This window comes from Penicillium waksmanii, assembly GCF_028829765.1.
Source record: "Penicillium waksmanii strain IBT 27052 chromosome Unknown utg000005l:1.0-5232799.0:1.0-5237142.0, whole genome shotgun sequence".
NCBI classification, from domain to species: Eukaryota; Fungi; Ascomycota; class Eurotiomycetes; order Eurotiales; family Aspergillaceae; genus Penicillium; species Penicillium waksmanii.
The window spans coordinates 3,634,492-3,650,509 of record NW_026643252.1 but is presented as its reverse complement, the minus strand read 5'-3'; the positions used below and the strand labels follow the sequence as shown (position 1 = coordinate 3,650,509).

Here is a 16,018-nt window from a genome sequence, read left to right as displayed (position 1 = left end):
GCAAGTGTTTGAAGAAAAATGTACTGGATCGATTATTTCCAACCTGGCATTGAGCATGGGATGGTGGGATGGCTGGGGAAGGGAGAGATGATATGCAAGTGTCCCTCCTTTATCCCCTCCTTCCTTTGAGATAGCGATCTTGTTGATGGGCGTATGTCTATGGATATGCCGATGAGTATGAATATTCCAATGCCAATGGGAAGGCAAAGAACCCCAGCAAGGGCGACCAGCAGCACGATACGTCCAAAAGCCAACGAGGAAGACTTAACACCAATCCAACTTTAACTGTTTGAAAGCACCTGATCGTCCAATAGTGTGGCGGGAGTGGCAGGAGATGTACCTTACACGTCGACTGAGTTATTGCCACAGCCGCAACCCACCGCATGCATACTAGATGCCAGCTGCGACCTCTTCTGTTTTAGGAGCTTCCTTTATAGCAGTCAAGACTCCACAATCTGGGGGGGAAAAAAAGAAAAGAAAGATGAGTTATGAAGTAGCTAGAGTTTAGTCTGGAACTGATGGTCTTTGTCCTAAAATAAAATCCTCTTTTTAAAAAGATACGGACCATCCATCAAGGCTGCCTATAGTCAAGCTTGAAGCCACAGTGTGTGTTTGTGTGTTGTGTGGGTGTCCTTCGTACTTTCTTTCTTGGGGGCTGGTGGCAGAAGGCAGACCTGTGTGTATTTTTTCAATACATTCCAATACAGTGTATTGTCTTCTCTTGTAGTGGCCTCCCACGCGACACCTCATCATCAATACACGGTATTTTCGCCTCTGCGCGCCTACTGCCACGCCCCCCCGCTAAATCCATTTTTGCTCCAGGAAACCCAAGCGAAATCGAATCTCGATCTCTCTTTCTTGACCTCGTTCCTCTGGCGCTGAAGCATACTTGCATTTCCTCCAACCACACCGATCTCGTTCGTCGATTGACACGCATCTAGCTGTTATTTCATTCATCCCGCCTTTTCGACTATTTTCTCGTGTTTCGCGTCCCCTCCAACCCGTTCGCATCACGCACTTTCGCACCATCCGCCACCTCAAAAGTCTCGCGACGAACTCTTTTCAAATCGGCTGTTTTGTGGGGGAATATCACCTGTACTAAAACTTCTATCATCCATAATGCCTACACCACTCCCATCGAGTTTTGCCTCCGCCGCTGCCGGTAACACGCAGGACCCCAGTCGGAGAGGGGATGGAGGAGCTGCTGGTGAATGGTATGCAATATTGCCCTCCCCTCTCGATCTCAAGCCTTGAACTTTTCGTGTGCCAGATATCCTTTCCCATTCACTGCATCGCCCTCTTCAACCTCCAATTCCGCGAGACCGAAATATTCGTTGCTAACCTTGAATGTCCACACCAGGTCTCGATCTCGTATGAACGGAGCCACTCAGACCTTCCGCCGCCCTTCTGTCGCTACGAACCCTTCTCACATCCGGGAGAGTGGTCAACCTGCTTCAGCTTCGACACCGACGGCCTACATCCCACCCCACATGAGCTCAAATACCACCCCCAGCACCCTACGCAACGGAGAAGCCCGATACTCCAAGGAACAGCTCCTAGAGATGTATAAGGCGCAGCGGGAGAACGGAGCTTTGGGCAAAAACGTGGAGGAATACTTTGTCGCCGACTGGGATCCTCACATGGTGTCAGCCCCCGCGAATGGAGCGTGGGGGAAGCGGGACGACCACAAGTCCTCCGCGGGACCTGAAGTGTGTTGGGACCACGGAGGACAGGCTGAACCGTTGGGCTTGTCTGATATGTCGGATGGAGAGAAAGAGGTAGGTCAAGATATCATCCAGTGCGGGGTGGAAATCGCGTGTTTATATGCTAAAACTCTGCAGATATTCTCTGCTTCGGTCAATTCTCCCCTCAAGCCCCCCCCCACGAACGCGCAGAAAGAAAATACTGCACCAGGTACTGGGGGTCGCAAACAGTCCATCTCTTACACCCAGGGCCATATCAATAACTACAATACCTCCTCCCCGACGGCCAACCGCCCGGGCGTGAGACGTCGTGAGACCGGTGACTCGATCGGCAACCCTATGTCCCCCACCGGCTCCAACTCACGCTTTTTCCGCGATGAGGCGACTACTTCCACCCCTCCCCCCGCCCTCTTGCGTCGTAAAACCGATTTCCGGGATCAAAAGCCTGACGACAAGGCTAAAGAAGGACAAGAAACTGCTTCTCCCTTTGGCTCTTTGAAACGAAGCTCGACCAACCCTTTGAATACCGCTGTGGGAGGACCAGGCTCGCCTTGGGGCTCGGCTTCGCACAATGCCAACTTCTCTCCCATGGGCGCATTTGGAGCATTCTCCTTGGGTTCCAACACGGCCCAAACGCCAACGGAGAAAAAACCTGGATATGGAAGCCTTCGTGGAGAAAGCCGATTCAAGGACCTGCTTTCTAAGGATAGCTCCGAGGATATTGCCGGATCTGCCAAGGAGAAGAACCTGTCCAGCCTGGAGCGCCTGACCGAAGATAATGGTGACCAACGTTCGCAGTCTCCTTGGGGGGAGGGGCTCAAGACGCGTGCGAACCGTAGTGAAACCAATCCTTTCGATGAGCCTCGCAGTGGTAGCGCCGCGCTCGGCGGATCTCAAGATCTCGAAGCGCCGTCCCAAGATGACCTCGGTTTTGGCGCGTTCGGAATGACCTCAAGCATCCCAGGCTTCCGCGAGTTAATGCAAAGCCAGGAGAATTCCCGCAACCCTACTCCGAGCTTGCTCCAGGGTCATGAACCAACAAGCCCCACAAACACCAACCCCTATCAAAGCCCTCAAAATGATCGGACTGCTGCCGACCCAGAGGATCTGGATACGGATGGATCAGACATCCAGAATTCCCAACATCCCGGTCTTAGTGGCTTGCGGGATCCTTCAAACCCCTTTGGATCGATGAGACGGGTCGGCTCAGGCATGGACCTGCCTACTATTGATCGCAGCCAAAACTCCAGCGCCAACGCCAACCGTAACTTCTCCGGTCTTGGTGGCCTCGGTGGCCTCTCCTCTCTCGGTGGAGGTGCCGCTTGGCCTTCTGGAGGTGCCATCGGTACTCCAACTCGCGAACGCTCTGCTTTCGCTAGCGGTTTCGGTGATCCCATCTTCGGCTCCATGGGTGATCTTCAGTCTCCAAGCCTGTCTACACTTGGAGGTGGAGGTCTCTTTAGCCCTCATGCTGGTATGTCCGGAACCGCCAGCATAGGCCGATCGAGCAAACTCGGTGCCCTTTTCTCATCGGTGCAGGACGAACAAGGTCGCTCAGACTCGGTCGGCCTGGAAGATGGACTTCGACAAACGGACCTCCAGCAGACGGAAAGACCCGGCCAGGCAAGCAAGCCCGGGTCAAACCCATCTCAAACACCTGTTTCGGCTGTTGGTTCTCTTCCGCCCGGAATGGGTCTCGATGGAGCAGGAGCAATTCAGACTCCTGGGGGGCACTGTGCCTTCTGCCCAGCAACGTTGCATGGTGATGCCTGATCGCATGCGCTGGATCTATCGCGACCCGCAGGGCAATGTCCAGGGACCATGGACAGGACTTGAGATGCACGACTGGTTCAAGGCTGGCTTTTTCAGCCCCGACCTGCAAATAAAGAAGCTCGAGGATATTGAATTTGAGCCACTGGCTCAGCTGGTCCGACGTATTGGCAATTCGCGCGAGCCCTTCCTTGTTCCCCAAATCGGCATCCCCCATGGTCCCGAACCTACTGGAGCTCAGTGGACTGGCCCTCCTGGGCAAAACACTACTAGTGCTCAGCCTCCATTCCCTGGAAGCTTCCCAAGTTTCGGCACTACCTTGACCGCGGAGCAGCAGAACGCACTCGAGCGACGCAAACAGGAGGAACAATATCTGATGGCTCGTCAAAAAGAACATCTCGCCCAGCAGCAAGCTATTATGAAGCAGATTGGCCCGTCTACTATGCAGCCCCAGTTGCAGCACCAAACTAGCGCCCACAGTCTTCAGAGCCAGCCCAGCTTCGGTAGCATTGCTTCGCCGTCTGGTTACCAGCCATCTCCAATCCAGGCGCCTGGCCATGGCCAGCAGCAGCAATCACAGCAGCAATCGCAAGGTGGGGTTGCCGGTTTCTTCGATGCAGCAGCACCTACTCGACAGGGTGGTCTCCCAAATGTTGGACCTGGCATGCTAGGAACTGAGCTTGGTAGCCAAGACCAACTTCCGGCTCTACTGGATCACCTGAACGTCGGCCGCCAGGACCCCTTTGCCTTTGGTGCATCCAATTCATTCGCTGCTCGCCAGCCTGACAGCTTCCTGCATTCCCAGCAGGTCTCTTCAATGCTCCAAGATCGTGAGGCGCTTCAGCAAGAACAAGAACAGTTTGACCAGCTCAACTCAAATGATCCCTTTGATCAGCAGGCGCGTGAGGAGCGACTGCGTCAGTTCCATGCTCTGAGAGCCCAAGAAGGTGACTTTGGCATGCGGACCGTTGATGGCTTGCCAACTCACCCAGCTGCTGCTTCCGCCCAGGACGCTGAGGCTGCTGCTACCAGCGAAGAGCTAGCCCTGGAAGCCCTCTCAGCTGATGAACCTACCGATGAGCCTACTCTCACTCTGTCTCAACAGGTCCACAAGGCCGCCTCTGCCCAGCGCCAACAGCAGGAGCAAGACCAGCATGCTCAGGCTGTCCCTGAAAATGTCTGGGGAATTAAGGCCGATAGTGCTATGCCTCACCCCTTCCCCCCGCCCCCCTCTGCCTCGCCTCTACCCGCCCCCGCTGCTCAGCGCAACCGCCAGAACATGGCTGAATCTCTCGTCGCCGACTCTCAGTCCCGGACCCAAACCCCAATTGATGCGGCACCCACTTCTGTCGCCCCGTGGGCAAAGGATACCGTCGAAGTGCCGAGGGGTCCCTCTCTGAAGGAGATCCAGGAGGCCGAAGCTCGCACTGCTGCCCAGCGCGAGGAACACGCCGCCGCTGCTCGTCGCGCTCAGTTCCTTGCAGAGCAAGAGCGTCTCAGCCATGCCCAATCTCAGGTTGTCCCTGGTCTTCCCTCCTCCGCAAATTGGGCCAGCTCTGGATCCCCGGCTACTCCTACCGCTGCTAGCCCAGCCTGGAACACTAAGAGCCAGCCCGCACCTATCACCAGCACCGCAAAGAAGACCCTGGCTCAGATCCAGAAGGAGGAGGAGGCCCGCAAGCAGCGCCAAGCTGCTATCAACGCCGCTGCCGCCCAAGTCGCGACGCCTAGCCCCCCCAGCTTCCGCTACCAAGCGCTATGCCGAGCTTGCCAGCAAGGCCCCTGCTGCTACCGCCGCCGCCGCCGCCAGTGCTGCCCCTGTTCCTTCTAGTGCTTGGACAACTGTCGGTGCTAGTGGCAAGGCTAAGACTCCTCTTGCCGCGCCCCTTGGACCTCGCTCTACCAGTGGTACCATTCCCGTTGCCCCTGCTTCTGTCTCCAAGCCTCGCCCAACTATCGCTACCCGTACCGTGACCGGTGGCAGCGTGTCTCAGGGCAGCTCTAACCGCGCTATGGAGGAATTTACTAAGTGGGCGCAGCTGTCTTTGGGCAGAGGTTTGAACAGTAACATCAATGGTAAGCGCCGCAAATAAACCCCAACAGAAAGGAAACGTTTGATTCTAACCCTTTCTAGTGGACGACTTTGTTCAGCAACTTCTTTTCCTGCCTGCGGAGGCCGAGATTATCTCTGACTCCGTCTACGCAAACTCCCAGACCTTAGATGGTCGCCGCTTTGCCGACGAATTTATCCGCCGCCGCAAGCTGGCCGACAAGGGTGTCGTTGACCCCGTCTCGCCCAGTGCTTTCGCCGAGCAGAAGAACGGCGGTGGCTGGAACGAGGTTGCTAAGAAGGGGTCTGCTTCCGGCGCTACCCCTTCCGCCCGTGAAGAGGAGAGTAACGCCGCATTCAAGGTCGTCGCTCCCCGCAAGAAGGGCAAGCGCTAGTGGCGTGCATAGCTATCTGTATCTCAGCTAGTCGGGGAATATTTTGCATTTGTTTGATTTTTCGCCACTCTTTTTTTTATTGTTCTTGCTTTTTTGCGTGTGCATTCGGCGGTCTGGTGGACTTTAGTCTTTCGATCTCATCTATGTACTACCATGCTTTTTTAGCAGCATCAATGTATTTGTGCATGATTGCATTCCGAAGTTTCCTTTTCCCTATCTGTCGGGTTTTTACAAAATGTGATATAGGATAGTTAACGACCCGCAAGATCAAAGATCAGCTCGAACTGAGCAGTTCTAGTGGTAGCAACCTGTGATCCAAAACCGGCCTAGGACTCGCAGGTGCTCCATGCATTAGGTAGTGAGGGCATCGGCCTCAGAATAAAGACTGTTAATCTCCTTCTCATATGCCTGCAATGTTCCAGCTCGTTGTATAGTTCCTTTGCCAGCGCGAGGCATTGGTTTATTGGGACTCGTGAGTAAGATATGAGACTTGACAATGCGAGCCTGCACCGGGCACTCCCTATTAGCCTCTTCAACAGAGGGCCAGAATTTCTCAATGAGTGCACTTTGTTCAGCAGGCGAAAATGCAATTCCATCGCTCTTCACTTCAACAAGCAGAGCCGCCTTCGATCGTTGCGCACCCACGACAAGAACGCCTGTGATTTGTGGATTTTGCGACTGAACATACTGCTCCATAGAGATAGGATTGGTCTTCTCGCCCGTTGAAAAGGAAATTATATCATCTTTGCGCGCCTGCCACTTCCACATGTGCTTCTTGTTGGGATCTGGGTGCTGCACGAACAAATCTTGACTGCCATACTCCTGCAACTCGGGGAAGAAGGCAAATGTTGGTTGGTGCTTTTCGCATTCTGGATGACGCACAATAACAAGTTCATGCTGATTTCCTTCTATGTGACGGAATTCAATTCCCATATCAGGGTGGAATTCCATGTATTTCCAATCTCCAAGATTGCGGCCAGCTTTGGAAAAGAGCACAAGGAGTAGACCGATCTCTGTTGCGCCGAATTGATCGACCAATTTGACCTTTGCGGCCACTTTATCTCCAATATCTTGAGGGGGATCTCCGCCTCCGAAAAAGATGAATTCCAGGTTCTTTTCGCAGAATTCTAATAGCTGAGAGTTTTCGGTTAGCTCTTCAATCACTGACGGTGTTGTGAAGACCCCGTCGACTTGAGTGTGTTTCATGCCATCGACCATCCCGTTAGCCGAAGCGATCGAGGATGCAGTGGGGTAAACCAGAACACCGCCGAATGGAATTACAGGGAATATAACATGGAAGAGATAGGCTGCCTAGATGTAGCTATCAGTATCTTCTATAAAAGTATTTTGGGTTAGCCTTACGTGAAAAGGGGGAACAGTCACGAATATACGATTTTCTTGTATCATCCGGTATAAACTGTCAGACCCCTCTGGCGTATGCAGTTGAGTCATCTCCATGAACGCTGCTCCAGCAGCAAAGGTAAACTCAACTGGCTTGGGGATCCCCGTTGAGCCGGAAGTGTGAACAACGGCGAAAGTATCGGAGCCGTTTTCCGCGAGAGTTTTCGAGAAAGGAACGTGCTTATACTGGGTCCCCAGAAGCTCAGCAACATCAGGAACTTCAAGAACAGGCAATGAAGCAGCCTGCGCGATGTCGTAAATAATTTGAGGTCTGGGAATGGGTGCTAGTAGGACCTTGCATCGCATTGTCTCTAAGAGGCTGGTGTGCGCAGCGACACTATTGCGCGCCGATGCAAAAAACATCTAACCATAATTAACAAGCTGGTAAGTAAATAGTGGCTTGGTTTTCACTTACACAATAGCCAGCCTTTAAAGCGCCGATGGCGAGTATCGTGTACCGAATATCGTTCGGGCCTATGTATGGCAGCTTCTCTGTACCTTCCCCTTGACCGATTGAATCGATCAAGAATAGGGCAGCTCCATTTACAGCATTGGCTAGCTCGCTGTATGAGACACTTTTATAGCCCTCGCTATAGGTATTCACAGACTTTGGGAACTTAGCGCATATTCTATCTGGATGGAGGACGGCATGATAATCCACGATGGTCGGCGGAAGTTCTCTACAAGGATTGAAGCCGTCGACAGTCATCTTATGGGGCCGGGAGTTTTATTTTATTTATCTTGTTTTCGTTTGTATGAGTGAATGTATTCCAAGAAAAAGGTATGTCGCTATTGGACTCAATCCAGAAAGATAAATGCGAAAAGTTGCCAGTGATTTTTCAAGTTCCCTAACAAAAAGAGCTGCATCCTAAGACTCTACGCGAATTTAACCGAAACTTCCTTCAGATGCGTCTCTGTCAATTTTTATTTCATTTCAAATTTCTAAAATGATTTATGAGTGGGCAAACCGGCAAACATGAGCTCTGAGTAGCTAATCAGCCCCGGCTCGCCAACATATTACTACTTGTATGCATATGCATATTTCGAAATTCCAAGCGATTGGATATTCTCCATCGCGATTCAGGTTTCTTTGGGCAGCAACCTGGAACCTGGAACCTGGAGCCTTTGGGTAGGAATATGGCTGCGTACAATCCAAATTTTCAGCCAGTCATCTACCCCAAAGCGCGGAACTTCATACTGGCAACCGGCCCAGTAGGTCTGCCAAGGTACTAATTTAGGCTGGCCGTCCCAGTGGCTGTACGCTGCCTGTACCTGTAGACTTTTAAAGTTTTTATACAATAGACAATGATACTACTTGTATAATCAACCTTCAAAGAACCTCTTAAATCGATTAAAGGTAGCGCCCTATGATACTAAGGTAGTATTGTAAAGCAAACTTGATATAAGGGACCTTGGAAGCTACCGGTAAGCGTACTCGGCTAAGTACCAGGGCAATTTTGAAAATAGAATGGATATTCTGATGGGGGATGCATCGAGGCACCTGACGGTCGGAGTGACTACTGTGCACGTAAGTCCCAAGATTTTGCCCTCCTCCTTTCCTCCCGTGTTTCCTTTGCCTAATTCCCTTTATGGGACTCTTCCATTATTTATCTACCTTGGCTAAAAGCTAATCTGACTACAGCATTTGGTGGATTTATCATGACCACTGCTACAGATACCTGCGTCGAGTTAGCGGATGCCATTCATCGCAGTTCCGTAAAAACGGCCGAGAAAAAGTCGAAATCTGTAGCTAAGCTCTGGCGCGCAGAAGCTGATTTCGCATTTTTCAGTCAAATGACTGTCTGCGTGCTTCTGTCAGCGAATGAAAATAAAGGCAGAAGCGAAGAGGCTGCTTGGGAGCACGCGTTCAATTTCTATAAGGATGCGACAGTGCGGTTCCAAGATGAATTGAAAGAGGTGAAAGAGGAACAAAAGAACTAGTATGGGTTTTTTTTGGAAATAAATACAAAGTGTCTTAGCATACATTCGAGCTATGGTCTTGCCAAATACACAATCATCCTAATACAATTAACTACTACTCGTGGTAACTAGATAAGATGATTTGTAAGTTCGGGCCACATCGATGACGACATGGCAATTCGGGGACCGACGCCCTTATAAACCCCGGTTGCTTCCATCCAATTTAAGAGGATATCTTATTCCGCAGGACATGATTTGAAATGTTCGATCGAATCTGCAGCACAAGCTTTTGTCAGCATGGTCTTGGGTTTTGTTGAGTGGTGCTGGTACTTTCTGGTGGGGAATTCTCTGATTATTCAACATTCCGACGGGGACGGGGTTGGATGAATAAACCATCCGCCACTCTTACGACTCCAGAGATCTCCCCATTTTCTCCATTACATCACCTCTAGATTCCCAGATAAGAGGGAAAATCACCATCAGTCTACATATTTTGAAAAGTGGAAGCAATGGCCGAGGCCAAAATTGAATCACCTACTGCTCCTGCGCCGCGCAAACGGGGCCGTCCCCGAACAGTTACCGACGAACAAGAAATCCCAGAGGTAGGTGGTAAAGCGAAAGATAAAGCAAGGCGTGCACCCCCGCTCATTTTATTCCCAGAGACGTCGCAAACAACTACGTGTCGCACAGCAAGCATATCGCAAGCGGAAAGAGAACACAATTACCAATTTGCAGACCCGCGTGCAAGAGCTCGAATCTGGGATCGAGGATCTCAGCCAGTCCTTTTTATCATTCAGTAATCTGCTTCTCGAAGCCAAAATACTCCAAACAAATCCAGATATCACTTCCGCCTTGCAGAAAATTACCCAGCAATGCGTTGCGCTCGCGAAACAAGGATGCGATGGTGAACCCGAAGAGAAAGCAGCCGTCGATATTGTCGACACGGTGGTGAAAGTCAACCGCAGCAAGCACAGTAAGCCGGAAATAAACCTGGATTTCGATACGGAAATAGTACAAGCGAATAGTATTTCGTTTCCCGAAGATCCATTTCAACCTTCATTAGCCACATTGGCTCATTGGACACAATTACCGCCTACGCCTCCTCACCAAGACCAATCTATTCTCCCCTTCGGAATCGTCTACTCCCCGCCTCCTCTTTCCTTTTCGAATCTAAACCAGTCATTACCGAGTCCCCCGATAACGCTATCTCCGAATAGTCTTACACAGCAAGGGCGATGGAATCTCTCCCAGCGACTTGTGCGACAATGTTGCCAAAATGGTTATTGGTTATTGACCAACGACCCCTATGATGAAGCAAAAATCGAAGAGATCTTCAGAGCCCCATTATCAACAAATGAACGCAATCGGATGATCTCGTCATTCTATAATACCATGCACGATGAGGTTGGAGAGCTGATCGAACGCAAGGCAAGGGTACTCAACCCCGTATACAATGTGAGGGAAACCCTCTCGCCAGAGCAGCTCGCACGCACATCACGAGCATGGAAATTTATCACCGAGTCGGGAGCTGGGGAGTATATGGATGCTAGTGGAGTGCAAAGGTATCTGGAGCGGAAAGGGGTCCAGATCTCAGATAGTGATTCTGCAAGTGGATACTCCAGTCCATCCATCGATTATATGACAGAAATTAATGCGACATTGTTCATACGATGTGAGTTGCTATATATCTCATTTTTGGTTCAAGTTACTAATTGATCTGCAGATCTTTCACTCCGATGTATTTGTGTTGGTGCTGGGCCAGCATTCAAACGGAAGGACGTCGAAAAGGCCTTGTACATGTCGAGCCCGCATAATCAGTGGCAAATTTGATGTATTAATATCCATTTATGGAAATAAAAGAATAATGTTTAACTCACACAACTGAATTCCGAGTCCCTATGCATTTTCAGGAAATTGTAGAGAATGATAGGTTATCCAGTCTTGTCGGCTACCATCGCCTTGGGCCGGCTATCAGATATTGAGGGGCCTTCCAAAGTTGGAACGTCAGCATTGTGATAACAAATCATATCTACCTTACTTTGAGGTTGCCAGTCCATTCCAGCATTGAAATTTCAGGTGGATGCTTCGAAAAGCCCAATCAAATCTTCGACGAGAGACGAGTCAACCTCAATTAGCTTCATCAACGGCAGTGGGGTTCTCCCTTAGCAGGTCTAGTCCCCCGCCCTTCGCGTGGCACCAGTGGAGCTTCCAACAGAACTTCAACAACCATTGGCGCGGAGAAGCTCCCAGTGAGTCAATCTCGTATGGGTGCCGTTGCGTTTGCACCAGCTCTCAGATCCCGAGATCAACATCTTCTCTGCCTGGTTTATCTGGCCTGAGTCATCGAGGTGTCGAGGCTATTTAACTTTGCGTAACCTAATCAATTCCCCCAGAGGAACTCAACTAAGCTTCTAGAACTTCAAAATCTTTGCTCCCGGAGCTATCTTGCACCCCCAGGCTGGCATCATGGCTACTACTACTACTACTCAACCTACTACCTTCGGGAAACCAATGTTGAAACATTGGCTCTTCGATCCTTCGTACAAGAATCTCAACCACGGTTTGTGTGACACATTCCATTTCAAAACATCCAAAACTCACTCCTCGACTGTCAGGTTCTTTCGGCGCACACCCAGCGCCAGTCCGCGATGCACAACGTGCATTCTTAGACATCGCAGACCTGCGACCGGATCCCTATATCCGAAAGCAACACACAAAGCTTCTCGAAAAGGCACGCCAGGGCGTGGCGACGATCATCAATGCGCCCAAAGAGGAATGTGTCTTTGTGAAAAATGCCACAACAGGCGTCGCGACCGTCCTATATAATCTAAGCTTCCAACCCAACGAAGCTCTCATCTATTTCGAACCCGTCTACGGAGCTGTGGAGAAATGCATCGTCTCTATGCAAGAGCACAGCCCCTTCCAAGCCCGAAAAGTGAACTTCCATTTTCCCATCACCCAGGACGAACTTGAACGCCGCTTTCGCGAAACGGTCACTCGCGCCCGAGACGAAGGGCTGACCGTTCGCGCTGCGGTCTTCGATACTATCGTCAGTAATCCGGGTGTCCGCTTCCCGTTTGAAAAGTTTGTCACCATTTGTCGCGAAGAAGGTATTCTGAGCGTGATCGATGGTGCGCATGGTATTGGACAAATTCCCCTGGACATGAATGTCCTCCAGCCTGACTTTTTGACATCGAATTGCCATAAGTATGAATATTCCCATCTCCTTTTCACCACCACCCGTTATCGACCTCTTCTCGCTGTCTCTCCTCCCCGCTCTGCTTATACTGACATTCCTGCCCAGATGGCTATACACCCCCCCGCAGCGCAGCCGTTCTCTACATCCCCAAGCGCAATCAACATTTCATGCGCAGCACCCTCCCCACGTCATGGGGTTTCATCCCTGCAGCCGGCTCAGCCGAAAACAATCGCATCAGTCCTCCAAGATCCAACCGCTGCGAAAACCCAAACTCCCTTCGAAGAGCTCTTCGAGTTCGTCGCTACCAGCGACGACTCCGCCTATATCTGCGTCGAAGCCGCCCTGAAATTCCGCAAGGAAGTATGCGGCGGCGAGGAGGCCATCATGGCGTATTGTCAAAAGGTTTCCAATGAAGGTGCGGACGCGATCGCTTCGATTCTCGGCACAGAAGTGCTCCAAGAGCCGGGCTTGAAGGCTGGGGAGAAGAGTATGATGCGTGCTTGTGCGTTGACGACAGTTCGTCTGCCTATTGCTGTTGCTGATCAGCCGGCTGATTCCGATTCTGATTCCACGGCCTCGGGGGCTCTGGTTACTTTATCGTCGCAGGAGGCGCCTCGTGCTTTTGCGTTCATTCAGCGCACTTTGCTTGAGAAGTATGATACCTTTGTGCCTACTTTTCAACATGGGCCGTGGCTGTGGACGCGATTGAGTGGGCAGATTTATCTGGAAAAAGGCGATTTCGAGTGGCTGGGTGGTATCCTGCGTGAATTGTGTGAACAGATTGCTCGTAAGGAGTATTAGTATGAGCAAATATATAATTGGCGATTGCTCCTTGCCCTCATTTGTGAGGCTGTCCTTTTTTTTGACGTGATAAGGATTGCCGAGTAGTGTGTACATCGGTTTTCGTTGAACTTTCGTGATCTGTCACCATCCTGAGTAGATAAACTCATGGCAAACATCACTGCATGGATGAACACATCCAATCCATGAAGACAGTCTCCAGGAAAAAGGAAACAAAACTCAAATGGTCGTTGAGGCGCTCCTTATTGGTAGACATAGCTGTACATGTTCCATCACGCCATCACAGGTCGGGGTAACCAAAGATCACCTCATATTCTCACGAACCTCTCTGGATGCGGGGGCGTTCGTGTCCCTTTATATCTTGCTTCTGTTCCCAAGGTACTTTTCTTTTATCAAGGCTCGTCAGGAATCAAACTATTAAGCTACCATTAATTTGAACTTCAATCTCCACTATGACTGTCGCGCAAGAAGTCGAAGCGTCCAACGCACATTATGCTGCCTCGTTTACTAAAGGGGATCTGGCTCTGCCTCCGCAACGGTATTCTATCCTATTTTATTCTTTTTGTTGAAGAGATATTTGACAGAGAGCTCGATTCTATGCTGACATTTCTTATCTCTTAGCAAAGTTGCTATCGTAGCATGTATGGATGCAAGACTCGGTACACTTGACACAAGGCCCATACCTCATTACTACAAGTAATATCCATACAGCTAACCAACGGTAAATGTACTAAATAGATACCGCCCGCGCCTTGGGCCTTGAAGAAGGCGACGCCCACGTTATTCGAAATGCAGGCGGTCGGGTGACGGATGCACTACGCAGTATTGTCATCTCGCAGCAGCTCCTCGGAACGCGGGAGATCATCATCGTGCACCATGTAGGTTTTTGAAACCCAAAACTTTTTAGGAAAGACCACGGGAAGCTGCGTTACAAGGTGCTAACGTATCGACTCCAGACGGACTGTGGAATGCTTACTTTCACCGACGAGGTGATCCGCGGCAAAGTCCGGGCAGATTTGGGTCAGAATGTTGATCATATTTCTTTTCTTCCTTTCGGAGATCTCAGGCAGAGTGTTCTGGATGATATTAAGCTGTTGGAAGAGAGTCCTATCGTACTGGATGTTCCGGTCACGGGGTACGTGTATGAAGTGGAAACGGGAAAGATCGTCAAGGTAGAATGAGAATATGGACAAGTCATGCGCAGATACATACTACGTAGTAGTATTTTATTGTATTTAAGAATGACGGGCAGATATTATTGTGAGTTCCCTGTGCTGTTAGTTGGACATGAAGAGATGAATTACGCAGCCTCTACCGGTTAGTATTGTGTGACATGCCCAGGTACGTATGATTGAGGGCTAGAAGACTAGAGCAAGAATGTAGTAGTATTCAACGAGATCGCTAAGTATGAGGAGCAAGAAGAAGAGCAAGAAGCTCCAGCGCACCAGATAAAGCTACGCCTGCTCTAAGTATACAGGCATCAAAGATGTGATTCGTCGCATTCCTTCCATACTACCAGCCGAACACTTGGCTCAGTCAGCTGTCCGACTAAAAGGCCACTATGATGATCCTTTACAAGGCAAACTCGAGTAGGGGCTATAATCAGGACTTGGCCCCGATTCCCCGACTACAGTTAGGGCATCTCATTATTTCCTTCTTGTTTTCCATATTTTCCATCTTCTTTTCTAACTCAATCTGCTTATGTTGCTGCCAATTCTTGAGGAATGTTAGCTTGGTTCTTAAGAATAGGATATAGAGAGTTTACCATATATAATTGCCACAAAGAACAGAGCGTAGTTAAAATCATAGCTATAGACGTCCAGATGTCCATATTAGCGGTGAGTGTAGGGCAGCGAGAAATAGAGCGTTGTAGTTAGAGACCGGAGGCGGAGGCGTAAATGTGTACCGTAAGGTAGTTAGACAAGTAGAAGATAATGAGGAAGTTAAACAGAAATATAGAACACTTTGGGAATTTTTCTTTATTGAGGGTACCAGTACGACTTAATAATTACGGATAGTCTAAAGGATGAAATGGACTTAGGACCTGTTTCCCGTGGTCCTGGGCGGTTCGCGGCAATCGTAACCGCAACCGCCAAATGTGGTTATCTACTAGTACATTTATGGATCTGGAAGTAAGGGTTGAATACTTGGTTAGAAGTGTGTTCTTAGAGTGACTCAGAGTATACTTGCTGCCCCTGATAAGAAGCTACGACCTCTTATTAAAGTAAGCTGAGGGATATTTGTTGAACATCCTCAAGGGTGGTACTGAATAAGGTACTACTTATCAAGTATGAAAGTTCCTCTGCTGATTACCAACTAACCAGATTTACAATCATAAGAAGATTGATGCCTACCTGACAAATGCTGAACCATGCTCAGCTGAAAGTCAGAACCTTCACACCCGATCAGGGATAGCACATTCAGCCTTGCGCTTAGGCCAGGCTCACCAGCCACAAGTGCAGGCATCAATCTTGTTTCCTATATTTTTGCTTTTTCCTTTGAATCAAAAAGATTTGCGACTGCTTTCCTTCGCGGTAATAAAAACGAACGTAGTATTCGTCTAAATAGTGAGCCTTTTACATACGGAGTATTATACAGAGCTGATGGTTCTTGATCTTTTGTCTTGTCCCGTACCGGCCCGACCCACTGCGGTGGGTCATAGATGTAACTCAGCCACTTACATGAGCTCAAATTCTTCACAAACCACAAAGGCAAAAATTCTTCATCAAGCAAAAAAGATATCTCAGGTAAGGTTTGTAGGAATAGCCGAACGGGGGGG

The 16,018-nt window shown here is 49.9% G+C and overlaps 6 protein-coding genes across 6 annotated transcripts; 5 read left to right on the top strand and 1 right to left on the bottom strand.

Annotated features, from left to right (window-relative positions):
* Positions 1–1,119: 1,119 nt before the first annotated feature.
* N7481_006268 (GYF domain-containing protein) lies at positions 1,120–5,918 on the top strand (the record flags this gene model as incomplete). Its single annotated transcript, XM_057265487.1, has 6 exons — positions 1,120–1,214; positions 1,361–1,778; positions 1,842–3,371; positions 3,454–5,190; positions 5,228–5,549; positions 5,608–5,918. 6 exons carry the CDS (start codon positions 1,120–1,122, stop codon positions 5,916–5,918), a joined length of 4,413 nt encoding a protein of 1,470 aa, XP_057123207.1.
* Positions 5,919–6,269: 351 nt separating this feature from the next.
* N7481_006267 (NRPS-like enzyme) lies at positions 6,270–8,028 on the bottom strand (the record flags this gene model as incomplete). The annotated part of the gene is made up of 3 exons (XM_057265486.1): positions 6,270–7,229; positions 7,281–7,682; positions 7,735–8,028. The coding sequence occupies 3 exons, from the start codon at positions 8,026–8,028 to the stop codon at positions 6,270–6,272; spliced, it is 1,656 nt and encodes a 551-aa protein (XP_057123206.1).
* Positions 8,029–8,978: 950 nt separating this feature from the next.
* N7481_006266 (uncharacterized protein) lies at positions 8,979–9,260 on the top strand (the record flags this gene model as incomplete). Its single annotated transcript, XM_057265485.1, has 1 exon — positions 8,979–9,260. The coding sequence occupies one exon, from the start codon at positions 8,979–8,981 to the stop codon at positions 9,258–9,260; it is 282 nt and encodes a 93-aa protein (XP_057123205.1).
* A 488-nt stretch (positions 9,261–9,748) lies between these two features.
* Positions 9,749–11,069, top strand: N7481_006265 (bZIP transcription factor; the record flags this gene model as incomplete). Its single annotated transcript, XM_057265484.1, has 3 exons — positions 9,749–9,841; positions 9,900–10,911; positions 10,963–11,069. The coding sequence occupies 3 exons, from the start codon at positions 9,749–9,751 to the stop codon at positions 11,067–11,069; spliced, it is 1,212 nt and encodes a 403-aa protein (XP_057123204.1).
* A 636-nt stretch (positions 11,070–11,705) lies between these two features.
* N7481_006264 (putative aminotransferase family protein (LolT)) lies at positions 11,706–13,239 on the top strand (the record flags this gene model as incomplete). Its single annotated transcript, XM_057265483.1, has 2 exons — positions 11,706–11,799; positions 11,855–13,239. 2 exons carry the CDS (start codon positions 11,706–11,708, stop codon positions 13,237–13,239), a joined length of 1,479 nt encoding a protein of 492 aa, XP_057123203.1.
* A 452-nt stretch (positions 13,240–13,691) lies between these two features.
* N7481_006263 (beta-class carbonic anhydrase) lies at positions 13,692–14,420 on the top strand (the record flags this gene model as incomplete). Its single annotated transcript, XM_057265482.1, has 4 exons — positions 13,692–13,777; positions 13,861–13,898; positions 13,978–14,117; positions 14,196–14,420. The coding sequence occupies 4 exons, from the start codon at positions 13,692–13,694 to the stop codon at positions 14,418–14,420; spliced, it is 489 nt and encodes a 162-aa protein (XP_057123202.1).
* Positions 14,421–16,018: the final 1,598 nt, after the last annotated feature.